At 52.0% G+C, this 15,920-nt stretch overlaps 8 protein-coding genes across 8 annotated transcripts; 5 read left to right on the plus strand and 3 right to left on the minus strand.

Moving 5' to 3' along the window:
* Positions 1–117: 117 nt before the first annotated feature.
* Positions 118–3,480, plus strand: QC763_118010 (uncharacterized protein; the record flags this gene model as incomplete). Its single annotated transcript, XM_062908391.1, has 1 exon — positions 118–3,480. The coding sequence occupies one exon, from the start codon at positions 118–120 to the stop codon at positions 3,478–3,480; it is 3,363 nt and encodes a 1,120-aa protein (XP_062771487.1).
* A 444-nt stretch (positions 3,481–3,924) lies between these two features.
* Positions 3,925–5,060, minus strand: QC763_118020 (uncharacterized protein; the record flags this gene model as incomplete). Its single annotated transcript, XM_062908392.1, has 2 exons — positions 3,925–4,316; positions 4,391–5,060. The coding sequence occupies 2 exons, from the start codon at positions 5,058–5,060 to the stop codon at positions 3,925–3,927; spliced, it is 1,062 nt and encodes a 353-aa protein (XP_062771488.1).
* Positions 5,061–6,271: 1,211 nt separating this feature from the next.
* QC763_118030 (uncharacterized protein) lies at positions 6,272–8,515 on the plus strand (the record flags this gene model as incomplete). Its single annotated transcript, XM_062908393.1, has 3 exons — positions 6,272–6,931; positions 6,990–8,174; positions 8,351–8,515. 3 exons carry the CDS (start codon positions 6,272–6,274, stop codon positions 8,513–8,515), a joined length of 2,010 nt encoding a protein of 669 aa, XP_062771489.1.
* A 645-nt stretch (positions 8,516–9,160) lies between these two features.
* QC763_118040 (uncharacterized protein) lies at positions 9,161–11,352 on the plus strand (the record flags this gene model as incomplete). The annotated part of the gene is made up of 4 exons (XM_062908394.1): positions 9,161–9,653; positions 9,722–10,035; positions 10,085–10,248; positions 10,303–11,352. The coding sequence occupies 4 exons, from the start codon at positions 9,161–9,163 to the stop codon at positions 10,802–10,804; spliced, it is 1,473 nt and encodes a 490-aa protein (XP_062771490.1). The 3' UTR covers positions 10,805–11,352.
* Positions 10,829–13,151, minus strand: QC763_118045 (uncharacterized protein; the record flags this gene model as incomplete). Its single annotated transcript, XM_062908395.1, has 11 exons — positions 10,829–10,944; positions 11,033–11,281; positions 11,339–11,446; positions 11,499–11,715; positions 11,771–12,170; positions 12,230–12,350; positions 12,399–12,496; positions 12,556–12,638; positions 12,696–12,775; positions 12,837–12,892; positions 12,952–13,151. 11 exons carry the CDS (start codon positions 13,149–13,151, stop codon positions 10,829–10,831), a joined length of 1,728 nt encoding a protein of 575 aa, XP_062771491.1.
* Positions 13,152–13,398: 247 nt separating this feature from the next.
* Positions 13,399–14,406, plus strand: QC763_118047 (uncharacterized protein). Its single transcript, XM_062908396.1, has 2 exons — positions 13,399–13,950; positions 14,008–14,406. Exons 1-2 carry the CDS (start codon positions 13,862–13,864, stop codon positions 14,369–14,371), a joined length of 453 nt encoding a protein of 150 aa, XP_062771492.1. The 5' UTR covers positions 13,399–13,861; the 3' UTR covers positions 14,372–14,406.
* Positions 14,407–14,503: 97 nt separating this feature from the next.
* Positions 14,504–15,707, minus strand: QC763_118050 (uncharacterized protein). Its single transcript, XM_062908397.1, has 2 exons — positions 14,958–15,707; positions 14,504–14,899 (listed from the first exon to the last, which is right to left on the minus strand). The coding sequence occupies exons 1-2, from the start codon at positions 15,292–15,294 to the stop codon at positions 14,532–14,534; spliced, it is 705 nt and encodes a 234-aa protein (XP_062771493.1). The 5' UTR covers positions 15,295–15,707; the 3' UTR covers positions 14,504–14,531.
* Positions 15,512–15,914, plus strand: QC763_0021630 (uncharacterized protein; the record flags this gene model as incomplete). The annotated part of the gene is made up of 2 exons (XM_062905409.1): positions 15,512–15,728; positions 15,889–15,914. Coding segments are annotated over 2 exons (243 nt in total), but the record flags the coding sequence as incomplete, so codon positions are not given.
* Between the last annotated feature and the right edge of the window lie 6 nt (positions 15,915–15,920).

A 15,920-nucleotide genomic window follows, 5' to 3' on the forward strand; every position in this document is an offset into this window, starting at 1 on the left:
GTTTTTTCACCAACACTGCGATCGCTTCCTCCATTTTAACTCTCCACTCATCTCCTCTGCTCCAGAGCCCTTCGCCGGTTTCAAACACCTCTTTCACTCAGGAGACTGAAGCTCAACATGGCAACTCTCGATACCCTCAAAAAGGCCCTCGTGAAGAAGGCAGCCGTGACCACCACGGCAAAGCAGTCATTGTCCGACGATCAATACAGTGCCGGTTTTGACTTTTTCTTGAAGGATACGGCATGGAAGACTTATCAGGACTTCATCATACCTCAGCTATCGCAGCTTTTGAGTCCGCTCTTCCAATCCCGCCTTCGCATATCTGTGCTGGAAATTGGACCTGGCCCAAAGAGCGTGCTTGGACACTTGCCCGACGACCAAAGACAAAAGATCACAAAATACGATGCTTTTGAGCCGAATAAGCTGTTTGCTTCTAGATTGGAAGAATGGCTTCGATTCAAACCCTTCCCAAATCTGGAACACGCCGCCAGCCTCGACCGTTCTGCTTTCACTTCGCGTGTCGATGTGTACAAGACTCCCGGTTCCCAGGAGCAAAGATTCGATGTCATCCTCTTCTGCCACAGCATGTACGGCATGAAGCGGAAACATGAGTTCATCAACAAAGCCGTGAACATGCTTCCTGACCGGCCGGGAGGTGGGATGGTTGTGGTGTTTCATCGTGACAGCCTTCAAATCGAAAATATGGCCGCTGATCGAACCTTGACCTTCCCCACAGGTGTGGTAAGCGTGCCAGACACCGACGATGATCTCGACTCTTTTGCACAATTCATCGCTGCGTCAGCTTCACATGATGATTCCCTTCGAGCTTCCTGGCGAGAAGTTTGTCGTGGGCTGGGAGTTCGCGACACTGTACACTCAGGAAGGATATCTTTCAGCACACCTGAAATCATGACCGTCTTCACTCGAGATCTGGGCTATAGCGGGTACTTGACGCTAGTGCAGGAGATGAGGGCAGTGAAGAACAGACAGGCTGGCCGACGCCATCCCAGGGGAATTAAACAGCCTAAGAATATCGAATCTATTCAACAATGCGTGAATTGGGCACTCAAGAAGAGGACGGGTTTGACTGTTTTGGGTGGCGGTCATAGCGGTCATTGTCTCTGGTATGGCATCACGGCGATTGATATGGGGATCCTGAAGAATGTGTATGTGGTCACAGCTGGGAATACCATGTCAAGTTCCCTGATCGTCGCTGAGTCGGGTTGCAGCACTGGAGATATCATCCGGAGATGTGTTGCAGACGGTCTCACGGTACCTCTTGGGGCGCGACCCAGCGTGGGGGCAGGGCTTTGGCTACAAGGCGGTATCGGCCATCTGTCTCGGCTCTATGGACTGGCGTGTGATGCAATTGTCGGTGCGGTAGTGGTCAGTGTCGATTCCGGGAAGGTTCTCAGCGTTGGTCATGTTCCCGATCAGCATCGACCTACCCATGCAGTGCAGGTGGATGGCAAAGATTTGCTATGGGCTATCAAAGGTGCTGGGACCAACTTTGGCATTGTCGCCAGTGTCACTTTCAAGGCCTGTCCAGCTCCAACATATACTGTGCGGAGCTGGGTCCTTTCATTCAACGACTTGGTTTCAGCCAGGGCCAAGCTGAGGGAGTTTGACAACCTCTTTGCCAGAACCCTGCCTAGGAGCTGCTCAGCGGACGCCTATCTTTTTTGGAATCAAGACCGGTTGCATCTTGGCGTAACAATGTTCGAGACCTCCACTGCCACTAGTTGCGTCCCATTGATCGCTTTGACGAGGGCTTACACGATTTTCGGACCGGAGAGAGGCATTCAGACTGTGGACAGCATGGGTGTGTTCGATACTGAGATGTACATGTCGGAGATGCACGGTGGTCATGGGGGTGGCAAGACGTCCTCTTTCAAGCGATGTTTGTTCTTGAAGAATATTGGAGAGGATACTATCACCACCATCTTGTTGAAGGCCATTGAAAGCCGGCCTACGCCACTATGCTATCTTCATCTCCTCCAAGGTGGTGGTGCCATCAACGACGTGCCAGCAGACGCCACCGCGTTTGGGTGCAGAGATTGGGATTTTGCATGTGTGATCACTGGTGTTTGGCCTCGTGATCAAGATGGGAGTAAGCAGGCTACAGCTGCTGTGTGCTGGGTGTATGAAGTTGCTGAGAGATTGCTGCCTCTCAGTACTGGCGCCTATAGTACCGATCTTGGGCCAGACCCCCGCGATGCAGCTCTGGCAGCCAAAGCCTTTGGGCCAAACCTTCAGCGACTTGCTCGTCTCAAACAGCGATGGGACCCCAACAACGTATTAGCCTATTCCTACCCACTCCCGGCACCGCCTAAAGATCCGAAACTCATCGTCCTCGTCACCGGTGAAAGCGGCGCTGGTAAGGACTTTTGTGCTGGAGTCTGGGTCTCTCTCTTCACCAAGAACAGCATCACGTCGAGTGTCTCAAGCATAAGCGAAGCGACTAAACGCGCATATGCCACAGCCAGTGGTGCTGACTTGAACCGCCTCCTTGAAGATCGTGACTACAAGGAGCAGCACCGAACGGCATTGACGACGTTCTTCCAAAACCAAGTTAACGAACGGCCTCAACTCCCACGGGAACATTTCCTTGAGGTGGTGCATGGTGCAGATTCCGATGTATTGTTCATCACGGGCATGAGAGACAAGACGCCTGTAGTGGCATTCTCCCACTTGGTGCCTGGTAGCAAGCTTTTGGAGGTCAGAATCGAGGCCAGTGAGAAGATTCGACGGGTCCGCCGGGGATTGGAGACGAGCGGTGACACTGATGAGAGAGCTGAGAAGCACACGCCCAGCATCACGATCTCTAACAATGCAGAAGGGAAGTCTGCTGCGATAGCCGCTTTTAGTAGGCACTTGCTGCCCCTCATGCTTCCATCCCTCCAACGTCTGAGAGACATAGTCCGCCAGATCACTGACTTTCCAAAGACTGACATCAACTTTCGTCATATCCTTGGAGTCTCCCAGACCCGTGGTGGATTATCGCTCTGCACATCTCTTCTACAGACACATTTCACTGGTGGTTGGTCGCAAATCTCGTCGATTGTGTGCGTTGAGACTGGTGGTTTCATCTTTGCTTCTGCACTGGCGTTGAAAGTGGATGTCCCGCTCGCTCTGGTGCGTGAGAGGGGCAAGCTGCCACCGCCAGTTGTTTCCATGGCCAAGGACGTGTCGCATATCTCAGGTATAGCTGGAAATAAGGAGCCTAATGAGGTCATGATTGAAATGGAGGTCGGTGTCATCCCCAAGGGCGGAAAGGTGGTAGTGGTGGACGATGTGCTCGCTACTGGAAAGACACTTTGTGCGGTACTCAAATTATTGATCAAAGCTGGGGTGGAGATGAAGAATATTTCTGTGATGGTTGTGGCCGAGCTTCCGTTTCACAAGGGCAGAGAGTTGTTGTACAATGAAGGTTTTGGCAGCGTCAGCATTCAGAGTCTACTGGTTTTTGGGGGTGCTTAGAGCACAAATAGAAGCATAGCACGCAGGTAAAACGATTCATGCTAGGTACTAAACTTGCACATCTTCAGACTATTTAATCGCAAGCCAGAGCCATTCCATCATAAGAGCAAATGCAAATCCACAAAATCAAATCCGCCCAATCCCCCCGCGTCCATTCTTCGAATGTCCAAAAGGTCCGCTACCGCCCCTACTATCCTTCCCCTCATCCCAGTGAGTGGGAATGCCGTCGTCATCTCCAAGCCAGTCATCACCCCCATCGTCATCACCTCCATTCCCAGGCCAACCAGGGAAGCCACCATTGTCCCCATCATTATCACCCCCATCGTCATCACCTCCATTCCCAGGCCACCCAGGGAAGCCACCATTGTCCCCATCATCATCACCGCCATCATCATCCCCACCAGGATTCCCATCATCACCACCGTCAGATCCAGAGTCGGATAGTCAACTGTTCCCTGCGGTCAAGCAGACACCACCATCGACGTCCCATGCATCAACACCTCCACTCTTGGCAGTCAAAGTCGCAGCGAAGACGTTGATCTCCTGGGTGGTCTCCTTGACCGGCTCGTAATGCAGGAGGTAAAACAAAACGATAACATCAGGGCTGCCCTTGACAATGATGGAGGCAAGAGAAGACCCCGGGATGGGGTTGTTGGCCAGCACAACCGGCTGCGGCTGGGTCACGGCGCCAGATGCATCGACTTTGAGCCGGAAGATCTGGTTTTGGAGGTCGGTCGTGTAGAAAGCCCAGAAGTTGGATTTGTCATCGACGGCGGTAATGGCTGAGTGAGCGGAGAGGGTGATGGTTTTATCGTTGATGGAGTAGGTTGCGTAGTCTGTGAGCAGGATGTTAGAAGAAATAGGGTATGTACAGAAGCTAACAGAGTCGGGGGTAAAAGTGGGGACTGACCGTTGGGTCCTTGATCTTGGGAGGAACCAAGTTCGAGTTTGTCATACTGGAAGAAGACGACCGGGTCGTCTGTGTCGGTGGGGTTGTTGTAGCGGATGACTTCGATTCCTGGCTGAGGGGGCACGGCAGTGAGGGCTGTGCCGACGAGAGGGGGGTCATCCAGGGGCGGGTTGCCAGTCTGCCATTTGTAGGTAGGGCTGTGGTTGACTAGGACGATGTTGCCTGTGTCCGATGTGTCCTGGTAGTACAGGCAGACGAAGTCGTAGCCTCCGTGGCTGACAAGGCGGACAGCGGCGAGCTTGGAGTAAGGGGCGCACTGCCATCTCTGGTCGTAAAGCTCGCCTTCAACCCATTTGGTTCCGTTGAAGTATATGTCGCGGAGGTAGTTTTGCTTGTCGACGAAGAAGACGAGGCGTTTGGCGTTGTAGTAGATGGATTTGGAGTTGATGGCAGCGAGGGGAGTGAAGCGCTTGGCGGGAGCGCTGCCAGACTCTTTGGTGAGGCCTATGCCTGTTTGGTCGCCAGTGACTTCGTAGGTTGCGGGATTGCCAGCGAGCTTTCCCTTGATTTCAACAAGCTCGCCGTTGTAGGTTTGGGCGTAAGTGAAGATCTCGCCTGCATCGTTGACGCAGGCTGCGAGAGCAGTGTTTGGGAGGAAGTTGAAGGACATCTTTGATGATTGGGGATTGGATGGTATGGAAAGATTCTTGACTTGTGACTGATGCTGTTATTTCAGCTGACAGTTCTTGCTGGATTGTGAGTCTTTGTATACTTTTTGACCCACGGCGAGGAGCTCACTGCCCTCAGTACCTAGTATGGCTGTGTGCTTCATCGATTTCTACGTCTGTCATCCTTTTAGTGTCCCCGTTCTTCAGTGAAGATATCAAAACAATGGGTACATGCAAGAGGAGACTTCCCATTGGGCTTTGGGCAACCTGCAGATTCCCCTCAACACATCCCGCAATTTTCCTTCCGTCAAATAGCATCGCCTCACTACATCTGAGCAGTCTTCGGGCCTCTCGCTCAAGCCTTGGCATTCAGTCACAAGGTCGCAGTATTGCCCTCTGAGATAGGATCAGCCCTCAGAAATGAAGCTGAAAACATCGCCAAATTCCTTCAGATTCACCGAACCCAGCTGAAAATCCCTAAAAGGGAAAGATTCTCGCTTGTAAAGGTTGTGAATAAATGCATGCACTAGGAAACAGGGACAAGATCACCACCCGGCAGACATGGCATTGGAGTTGACAATTTTGTCTCAGCTGGCCACAATTGCGAGCATCATGAAATGATGCCGTTTTTCATGACCGTCATGTTCTTGGAAGTAACACCGCATATTTGACGAGCCGGAATAAATGTCCTGAAGCACGGGATTGGTGGCTTGTTTCTCGGCCCGTGTCTACATCCCTTTTGACCCCTCATCATGGTGCATAACCGACGGGCTGGACAGCGGCTGTCCCGTTGTCAGAACTTTGTGTCCAGTAGGTGGTCAGAACTTTGTGTAGGAGTGGATTGTGGCGCTGCTGAAAGAAGGATGCATGACAACTAGGTCGAGTTCACCGACGGATTCTCGTTGAAGCTTAGTCTCTACATGTTGGTGTGTAGAGTGGTTGTGAATACGGTAATGAATGATGGAGACAATCACTGAGGGCGTCTGCTGGCAAGGAGACCTACTTCTGACGCGTAAGCAGTGAGAACATTTCAGGGGCATAGATATGATACCTACTACCTTGGGAGAAAGAAACACTGGCAGTAGAGATTTGGGGCTTTTGCTATAAGAGGCTGAGTTTTGACGCTCTTTCCCTCTCCTACAGACTGCAACAGATAAACACATTCGCTGAACATCAAGACTTCTAAATCTGGTTTCTCCACTCATCGATTGCCATGTCTCCTGTCTACCCTGTGACGGGCATCAAAGCCGGCGTTACTGGTACCACAGTCCCCCTCCGTCTAGAGGTGGACACCTGGTATCCCGGCCAAACACCCGAACACCTCATCCAGAACAACCTCTTCATCTGGGCCCTCCGCTTCCTCCAAGAGCGTGACCCCGATCACAAGCTCTCCTTCTTCCAGATCGCCGGCATACATGGCATGCCATACCAACCATGGGATGAAGACACAGACGCCATCACTGCCAACGAGGGCTACTGCACCCACGACAGTCTCCTATTTCCCTCCTGGCACCGCCCTTACATGCTTCTCTACGAGCAAGTCTTGTACGAGATCATGGTCAAGCAAGTAATTCCCCAGCTCCCAGAAGATAAGCAACATGAATGGACGGACGCTGCTGCCACTTGGCGTCTCCCCTATTGGGATTGGGCCCAGAAGAAGACGCGAGAGGGGCAGGATGAGACCCTGTACGATGTCCCACTCATCACCAAGCAGCCTAGAATCGGTGTCATTGATCTTAAGGACGGGGTGACTGTGTTTTACATTGATAATCCAATGTATAAGTTCACGATGCCTGATGAGGAAAGGATGGGTTGTTTCGGGATTAGCGACATCCAGGACACTGACGCCAACAACAACATCACGACCATTCCGGTATGACTTTTGTCCCAGTCAAAGATTTCATCACACTAACAACCGCTAGTTCTCCAAGGCTCAAGCAACCTCTCGCTGGGCCACTTACGAGCCCGAATCCGACACCGTCTCCACCCAATGGACCGAGGGCACCGTCCGCAACTCTCTCATCACTTCCACACTCAACGAACATCCTTGGTACGGTAAAGGCATTGACAACGTTCCCCTCGCCGAGATGGTCTACCGCCTCTACGTCCACGACTACATTGCCTCCTACACCCAGTTCGCGACCACCAAATTCCGCACCTCCCCCGACTATGACCCCGGCTCACCAGCCGCCTACCTCAACCTGGAGTATATCCACAATAACATCCACAACTGGACCGGCGGCTTTGACAAATACGTCGGCCACATGGCCGAGCCCGCCGTCGCGGCCTATGACCCCATCTTCTGGATGCACCACGCCAACGTCGATCGCCAATTTGCCCTCTGGCAAGGCATCTCCCTCTTGGATCCCACCAAAAACTGGTTCGAGTCACGCAACGAGCAGCTGGAAGACGACGGGAACTGGTACATCAGAACCGGCGACCTCGACACCCCCTCCACTCCCCTCGCTCCTTTCCACAAGGATGCCGAAGGCAACTACTACACCTCGGACGACGTGAGAGACATCCACAAACTAGGCTACACCTACCCTGAACTCCAACCCTGGCTAGACAAGTACAAAGACACTCACGGCAACTTCGACGCGAGCCTCTATGTGGCCGACATCAAAGCCATGATCAAAGCCATCTACTCCCCAGGCGAGATCGGCGCCCCGACCGAGATCTCCTCCATCCCTCGCTCCTTAACCAGCCCCCTCGGCCAACCCGACTTCAACAAAGACATAATCGTCAACGTCACCTACAACCGCTTCGCCCTCAACGGGATCCCCTACACAATCTACTTCTTCCTCGGCGCCCCCTTCTCCCCTCCCTCCTACTCCGACCCCCTTCACACCCACCCCCAACACGTCGGCTTCATTTACACCTTCTCCAACCCCATCCACCGCAACCGCGCCGCCCCCGGCTGCGGCAACTGCCGCCGCAAAGCCCTCACCGACACCAAATCCCGCGCTCAAGTCCCCATCACCGGCGCGCTCATCGCCCGACACCCGGCCATCCACAACGGCAACTTGCCTCACGGTATTCATGAGCTGCCCAGCTTGGAGTCCGACACTGTGGGGGAGTACCTAGAAAAACACCTGCATTGGAGCATCCGATCTGTAAGTTTTATCGTCCTTTGTTTACTCTGTTTCTTTGTTGGGGTTAGTCTCGTTTGTTTAGCGCACCCGTTGGCCCCTTTATTGCCCCTATCTAGCCCCTGAGCAGGGGTTGTCGGGTGGACCCACTTTGCCCGCAAAGCGTCTGTGGTCAACATGCTGATGAAAATGGATGATAGCACACTGGAAGCGATATCGATATCCCAGAGGAAGCTCCTTTTGTCGAGATCTCTGTGTATCACCGCAATGCCAAGTTTGATGATGTGGGCAACGCAGCGCGGTATGAGCGTGTCGAGCGGGCTACTCGGAGCAAGCCAGGGGGGTATCGCTCTGTGACTGCTTGATTTCTCTTTGTGCTTTTCTTCTTTCTTTGGCTTCCTAGGTGCTTCCTGATGTGTGGGAGATGATAGGGGTCCAAGATTGCCAGCTGGACACAGATGATGGAAGCTGGTGCAGCCCAACTGCGCGCACGGCTCAGACGGCTGCGGGATCATCACCGAAATGACTTCTTAGCAATGCTGCCTCGCACTTCCAATCATGCAATGTGACCATCCTTCTGCCACCTCTTTGCTTTTCCAACCCACTACCATCATGTTCCTTGTCGCTCTCACCTTCCCCTCCAGCTCTCCGCATTTCCGTTTCCTGCCAGAGTTTCCATTGCACGCACCTCCCCATTCTAGCTCCCACCTGGAAAAGATCTCAGGATGCAACACAAACACATCATATGATAGCTTCATCCTTCCCCTTCTTCGAGAATCTGCATCCCATATCCGGTTTCTGACGGCCCCAAACTGCACTTCTCCCCATCCCAAACCGAAATCCTTCACGAGAAGGCCAAGAATCCCATTTGATGATCCCTTGCCTGCCCGAGAATTGGTACAACCAGCGATTACAAAAGAATCCATCATTGGTTCCTCCACCAAGCTGTGCAGCCCGATAATGTGCAGATCCATATTGATATTTGCATCACTCCCACCAGTAATCAAGAGATGCTGGACACCACCTCCCCAGGCTTTGCTGCACTCATCCCACGTTCTGTTGTCGCAACCCCAACTGTGAACCTTGATCGGAAAGCGGGGTCAATAGCGGCAATTGGGGTAACAGAGCCTCACCAGGCTGGGGGCATCGAGGTATTAATAGATGGCGATGACTCTCTTTCGACACGTATTTTGAAGAGAAAGACGACGCAACCAGACAGGCAGAGACGAAGGCCGCCTTGGCTTATGAAGATGGCTGCTATCACTGCATCAGCTCCTGGTCGCATAGACTACTATGCACAGAGCTTGTGCCCCAGTACCACCACTTCAGCGACTTTCAAGAGAGGGACAGGGGAAACTCTACCTGGGTTCCCCTCTCAGTACAAGGGTGAGAGGGTGTGGACAGGATCCAAGTGGTTAGACCCCAACCTCGAGAAGAGTTACATCGTGCAGATCGACAAAGACGACTTGCTTGAGGTGGAGAATGCTCTCCGCCATTTTCAAGGTAATGGAGCCATGAACCTCCCGGCCCCTTGACCTGTGTTGATGAAGCTGACAGAAAGTGGTCATCAGGTCTGAACGTGCCGCCTGGTCTTTTAAGTCGCGACACTTTCCCTCTCCCCAAGGGGCTGAGCAACAGGCTTCGGAAGGTATCTCAAGACTGCTACAATGGTCGTGGGTTTGCCATTGTTCGTGGTATCTCTCCTGATCGTTTCACCGATGAGGAGAATGTGCTTGTCTTTGGCGGCATATCCTCGTACATCGCACCCACTCGCGGATTCCAAGATGTTCACCGTGAGCTCGTTACTTGCCATGTCCTGAGTGAGGATATGAGACCTGGCTCGAAGGAGCAGAATTTGAGACCTGCATTTACCAATGGCCGACTGGTGAGCCTCTGCTCCAGAACGTGAGAAGCAATTGGCTAACCCGATGAAGGCGTTCCATACCGACGTCGGCGATATTCTCGCTCTCCATACGCTGGGCGTATCCGATACAGGTGGTGAAACGATGATTGCCAGTGCTTGCCAAATCTACAACGAGATGGCAGAAAGTCGACATGATCTGATTCAAGAGCTTGCCCAAAACTGGGCTTTCTTCCAGTAAGTTGTGCTCTGGATACTCCAGTTTGTTGCATTTTGCTGATATGAGAATAGCTCCCAGGACTACTACACCGACGGGACTCCTCTCCTGACGAACGCCCCGGGGGACAAGTTGGTGTTCCAGTTCTCAAGGCTGCCCATCACAGGCTTTCGAAGCCAGGGTGCGAACCCCACTCTCCCTCCGCCCAGTGAGAAGCGTCTTGAGGCCATGGCCAAGGTGGAAGAACTAGCGTGGAAGCATGCTTTCCCGTTGCCTCGGGAACCTGGAGATATGGCGTACATCAACAACTTGTGTCTGATGCATGCTCGCAGCGCCTTTGACGTGGACAAAGAGGGCAACCCACTGCCCTCAAAGCGTCATCTCGTCAAGCTAATGCTGCAGGATCCAGAGTTGGCGTGGGAACTTCCTCAACATCTCGGCTGGTATCTGGAGCGTGTCTATGGCCCGAACCAAGAAGACGGGGGCAGGACTGAAAAATGGCAGCTCAGTGTGAAGGACGAATCATTGCCCGATGGTCGGATCTGGGCTGGCTCTGGAGCCCTCTCCAATGGCTAAGAGCATTCCCAAACTTTTCCCCTCTTAGTTGGTTGGTGCTATTGCCTCGTTGTCACTCCTTTCAGGATTCTTGTCCAGATGTTTGATGTTCATGGCTGCAGCCAGAATGATTACCATTGCCGCCAGTGAACAAGGCACAACTTCCATATTAGGTATTAGCAGGACTTCCTTTGGTCTCTTAAGTATGGAGATCATAGGGTGGCAGCAAACTCAAGAGACAGTACTCACAGAATGCGGTGTGCATCCCATTTTCAAAAGCCACCAGAACTGCCGTGCGTGCACCTGTGTTGAGTCTCCTGACACTTTTCAAATCTCTCATGGCATCAAGAATAATTCTCTCCGTGGTCTTGGAATCACCCAGGCTGGAGCGAATGCCAATCTTTGCGACCGACCGAGTTATCGTAGACATAAGCGCCATGCCCAAGTCCGCTCCAAAAGTCTCGATGAGGTAGTACAATGCTAGTGTTTGAGGCCACCCTAAGATAGATATGTTAGCGCGTGAGGTTGTATGTCTGTGAACACGATAGGCAATACATTTCTTTTCCGTGCTCGACAAAGTGGCATAGAGCAGACAGCTCTGCCACAAGCCAGTACTGATACCAAAAACTACAAGCAATGGCGCATGTTGCGCTAGTTCGGGTTCTTTGACTCGTCAGCATTGGCATTTGTCCAAGAAAACAAGACATCACCTTACTAATTAATCGCATAGCAAACAGAGAACAGCATGCTCCCAATGCCATGGCGTTTGCAAGCATTATACGCTGCACTGGGAGGATATCGTTCTTAATTAGATACCCGCCAGAAATGGCACCGATGGGAAACCCAAGAAACACACAGGTCAAGGCCCAATCCTCAAGCGATGGGCCATCGAAGGCGCGTACTTGGATGTAAGGTGGTATGATGAAAACAATCTAAGTCTCGTTAGCAGCTAGCAGACTGGATAAGGTACGAAGCGAGTAATCACACCGAATTCAAAATGGAAATAACTCCAAACACTTGAAACAGGACACTCAGATACTTCTTCGTGAAAATTGGTGTCATGTCAATAACGGGGAAAGAGGCGATCTTGAGCTCGTAGACCACGAACATCACCATAAACAACGGACCGAGAATGAGGAGGGCCACTTCTAGAGGATCTGTCCAGCGGAGAATATTGTCGCCGAGCGTGAAGGCAACGAGAGGTGTGGTTACCGCCAAAATGAGCAACAGCCAACCTCCTCCATCTGCGTGGGATGGCAGCTGAGAGGGATCGCCGTGCTTGAGCAAAGTGGACTGTGAGTACCGTGCGTGACAGGCAATCTTTTTAAATGACCAATGAAGCACGACCACTCCAGTGAGGGCGAATAAGACCTCTAGGAGAAAGGCGCTGGTGGCCTGGTTAGCACGTGCCATACGACAAAAGGTTGCCTGAAAGTCGAGACACACGAATGCCAACCAAATGACCTGTACATCCAAGCACCCAGAGGCCCTGCTGCCATGCTAGTTCCCATTTCGATGCATGTAACAAAACTTTCCCAGATTGCGAGCTGTTTGACGCCAACAATTTCTACCCTTCGTCAGCACTTTCACTGTGTTCAGGTGTTGAATGACAAACCATTGATGACGATCATGGAGAGCAGAGTGATCCCTGATGAGCCAAAGCCCACGACAAATCTGGAGCCCAGGAGTTGCCAAAATGATGTGCTAATGGTGCTGTATGCCATGTCAGCGGCAGCTGAATCATATGCCTCAGTAGGTAGGTAGGCACATACCAAAGGGTAAGCCCGAACGCGAATGATCCATACGCAATGAACATCATCCGTTTGATCCCATGATATGCGAGAAGGTAAGAGTACTGTGATGACATCAGCTTCGTGGACCTGAAAATCTAATGCTAGGTTCAAATGAGTACCACTGGCACAAAGATGGCTGAACATATCGACGCCGTAAGCATAACCCAGGATGCATCCTTGAAATGTTGAAGATCAGAAGCTAGATTCAGTTTTTTTCGTCAGTAAGAGTCGTTCAGGGCTTGTTGTACGAAGACGCTCACCGAGACGGGAGTAGCTCGTGGCTAGAAACGCAATATCAAAAGCTTTCACAAAGATGCTTGACCGTGTTAAGGATGTTCGGTTGTGGTAAAGTCTGAAGATGCAAGGAGGACACACCCAGCCAGTAACGCGGGGCCCATCAACCACAAAAGACCGTTTTCGGAGGCGGTCGATGCCTCATCACGAGGACTTGATAAGGGGAGAAGCGGGTCCTCTTCATTCAGGTTGCTCGAGTTTGTTTCGTCGATCTGAGCATGGTCGGCAACTGCTGAGAGGAAAGTGCCCTCCGGCCTTGCATTGTGGTGGGTGGCAGCCATGACGCAGGATGGAGGGAGGACACACAATGGAGTGCTTACGAAAGCAGGGTGGAAGGAGGGCAGCGGGAGGCGTGATGTACATCGAACGAAAAGAATAATAACCCTCACAGATTCAAGCCTCAAAGCCCATCGAACCTTTTCACGTTCTGCCCAGCTTCGTGTTGCCTCTTGACCCGACGAGTGCTTGGAGATATCTGGGGCTGAGAAAGTTGCCGTGTGGTCGGATGTGTTGGCAGGTGGCAGATTGTTGCACAGCAGGTATGCCAGTCAGCCTGCAGGATCAAACTAAACCATTTGGGGCACTCGGCCTCGACTCTGCGACCCCTTTTCGACATTCGGCAAGCGTGCAACATGTGATTATCATCTTTATGGGCGCTCCCCGGGCGAGCCAAGAGTCCAGCAAGCCCCATCACACTGTAAGTGATGAAATTCTGCGTGTGGCCCAGGCGAGTTTTCAAAGCCAACAGTTCCAAAAACTGACTTCTCATAGGTACCGACTTCCCGTTTGGGCATTCGGGGGAGGATGATGACCGTGTAGAAGTTATGTAGAGCTTTGACTGTGAAATGAAGAGTCAGTGATAGCTCAAAGATGGGGATAACATTTTGAGGCGCGTTCGGAATGTTATAAGAAAACTTCCGTCCGGCATCTCGGTTGAATCATATGTCCCGTTTCAGACAAAACAGATGCATCTAGTGTCTTGATACCTACCATGCAAAGTCAGAAATTTCCAACAACCTGCAGTCCTGTGGAGGGAGCCCATAGTCAGCTAGACAGAGGCAACAGTGTGCATGGTGACAGGTATGATCTCTACCTTTCTGTGGCAGTGAGTGAGCAGCCACTAACTTTATATCAAAGGTCTCGTTCGAGACAGGCCTCACCGAAATCGGCGGGAAACACTATGGAACACGACCTCTTGGGAGTGGGTGCTTGGGCAATACCCTATCATGAAGTCACAGTCCCGTCTTCTGTCGAGATAGGCACGGCACAGGGTGGCAACAAATTCAGCTTGAGGGCCAAGTCAATATTATGCAAACAATACGTCCACGCCATCATGCTACCCCCCGACAGTTCCCAACTTTGCACCACAGCTACATCCTATGATGCGAGACGAAGGACTAGTCTAGAGCACCATGTGCAGTTCGAAAGAAGGAGAGCCGAATATGGCATGCTGGAGCGATACTTGGAAGAGATGAACCGTCCGTTAATCTTTTCTCAATAGCGAAGCTGAACACAAAGAATTGAATCGTGGGTGGAGCATTTTTGTATAGTATATGAACGCGCTTGACATTCGGGAAGCGCCGTTCTGTGTTCGTGGGGGGCTCGGAAACCCATAAGTTGGAAACCTTACGAATGACGAAATGCATGATATTTCTGCTGTGTTAGATAGTGGGTTGTGAGAACGGCTTCTCCAAAGCGTCAATAACAACATGCTCTTCTTCTCCACCCACTCGTGCCGTGTCGGTGCCGACCAAAACGTAACCAAGTTCCTCATAAAGCTTCCTGCCCATTGGACTGGCCATAACAGTCAAAATCCAACCACCTCTTCTCACGGATTCATCAACACCCCAGTCACACAGTCTGGTTCCAGCACCACGCTGGCGAAAGTCAGGGTGCGTTACGAGCATCCAAAGGTGAAGTTGCTCTTTCCCATACGACTCGAAGCATTTCGCAAATGTCCGTTCCATAGCGGCTGCGTATGCCTTCATGTGTTCCCGGTTACCATCCCGTCGTTCGTCAATGAAGAGATCTACTCCAGGTTACACAAGATCAGTCAGCCAGCTGGCACCAGAGTACAATAATCTTACCTCCGCCTTTGGCCTTGATGTGAACAGCAATATCCCAGACACCAATAGCAATGGGGAGGTCATCGAGTCCTGCCTCCTCATTGGTCACTGTGACAACGTTGAAGGCGAACTTTTCTGGCTGCTCTAGGTACTCCTCATACTGTCGGCGCGTGTACTTCCAGAAGTCCTCCGGGTATTTGTCGCGGTATGGAAACTTGTAGTTGCAACCTGGGTCGTCGGGAAAACCAGCCTGGATGACCCGAGTGATGGCGTCGAGGTCGTTCTTGGTGGCTTTCCGCATGACGAGAATCTCGGCACCATAACGCTCGCGGTACAATTCATAAGGTCCACCGCCCATGGTTGGTAATGCCGGATACTATCAGGCTCGGTCAGGCAGGGTGAAAGGTGTGGATGGCCCTTGCAATCGTCAGAGATGATCTGGAGGCTGAGCTGGGTTGTACAGAGCGAGACTCAGACTTGGGTGGATTCTGCCTTACGCACCTTGACGGCCAAGAGAGAGTGTCAAATTCCAATTCCTTGATTGAGAACGTTTGAAATCTGGGACTGAGGCGCAGGAACGTGGCCGCCTAGAATTGGATCTCCTGGAGCCTTCTTGTATCGCGGTTGCCTTTGAGGTGGGCTGGATAGCGGGGTGTTGGGGTAGAAGTGTGATTGGTTCGTCCTGCAGCTGCCCGTCCGGTCACCCAGAAGGAGGCCGATTACCCAATTCGGTAGTCGGCCACTCCAAGCCACACAATTCCCTGTTGAAGCATTCTGGGAGTAAATGTGACGGTATGTACCGATCTCCCCCCCGTGCTTACATACTCCCCTGTCACAACAGCTGGGCAAACTGAGGGGTTTTGTCACCCTATTTTGATGAGAAAATGCACTGATATCTGAGTTACACAGGCAGACCATGGAGCCATCGCCCCGTTTACAAGTCTCCCTGCAGCGTACACACTGTCGATATCCTCTTGACCTTCC

This window comes from Podospora pseudopauciseta, chromosome 1, assembly GCF_035222475.1.
Source record: "Podospora pseudopauciseta strain CBS 411.78 chromosome 1, whole genome shotgun sequence".
Classification (NCBI taxonomy): Eukaryota; Fungi; Ascomycota; class Sordariomycetes; order Sordariales; family Podosporaceae; genus Podospora; species Podospora pseudopauciseta.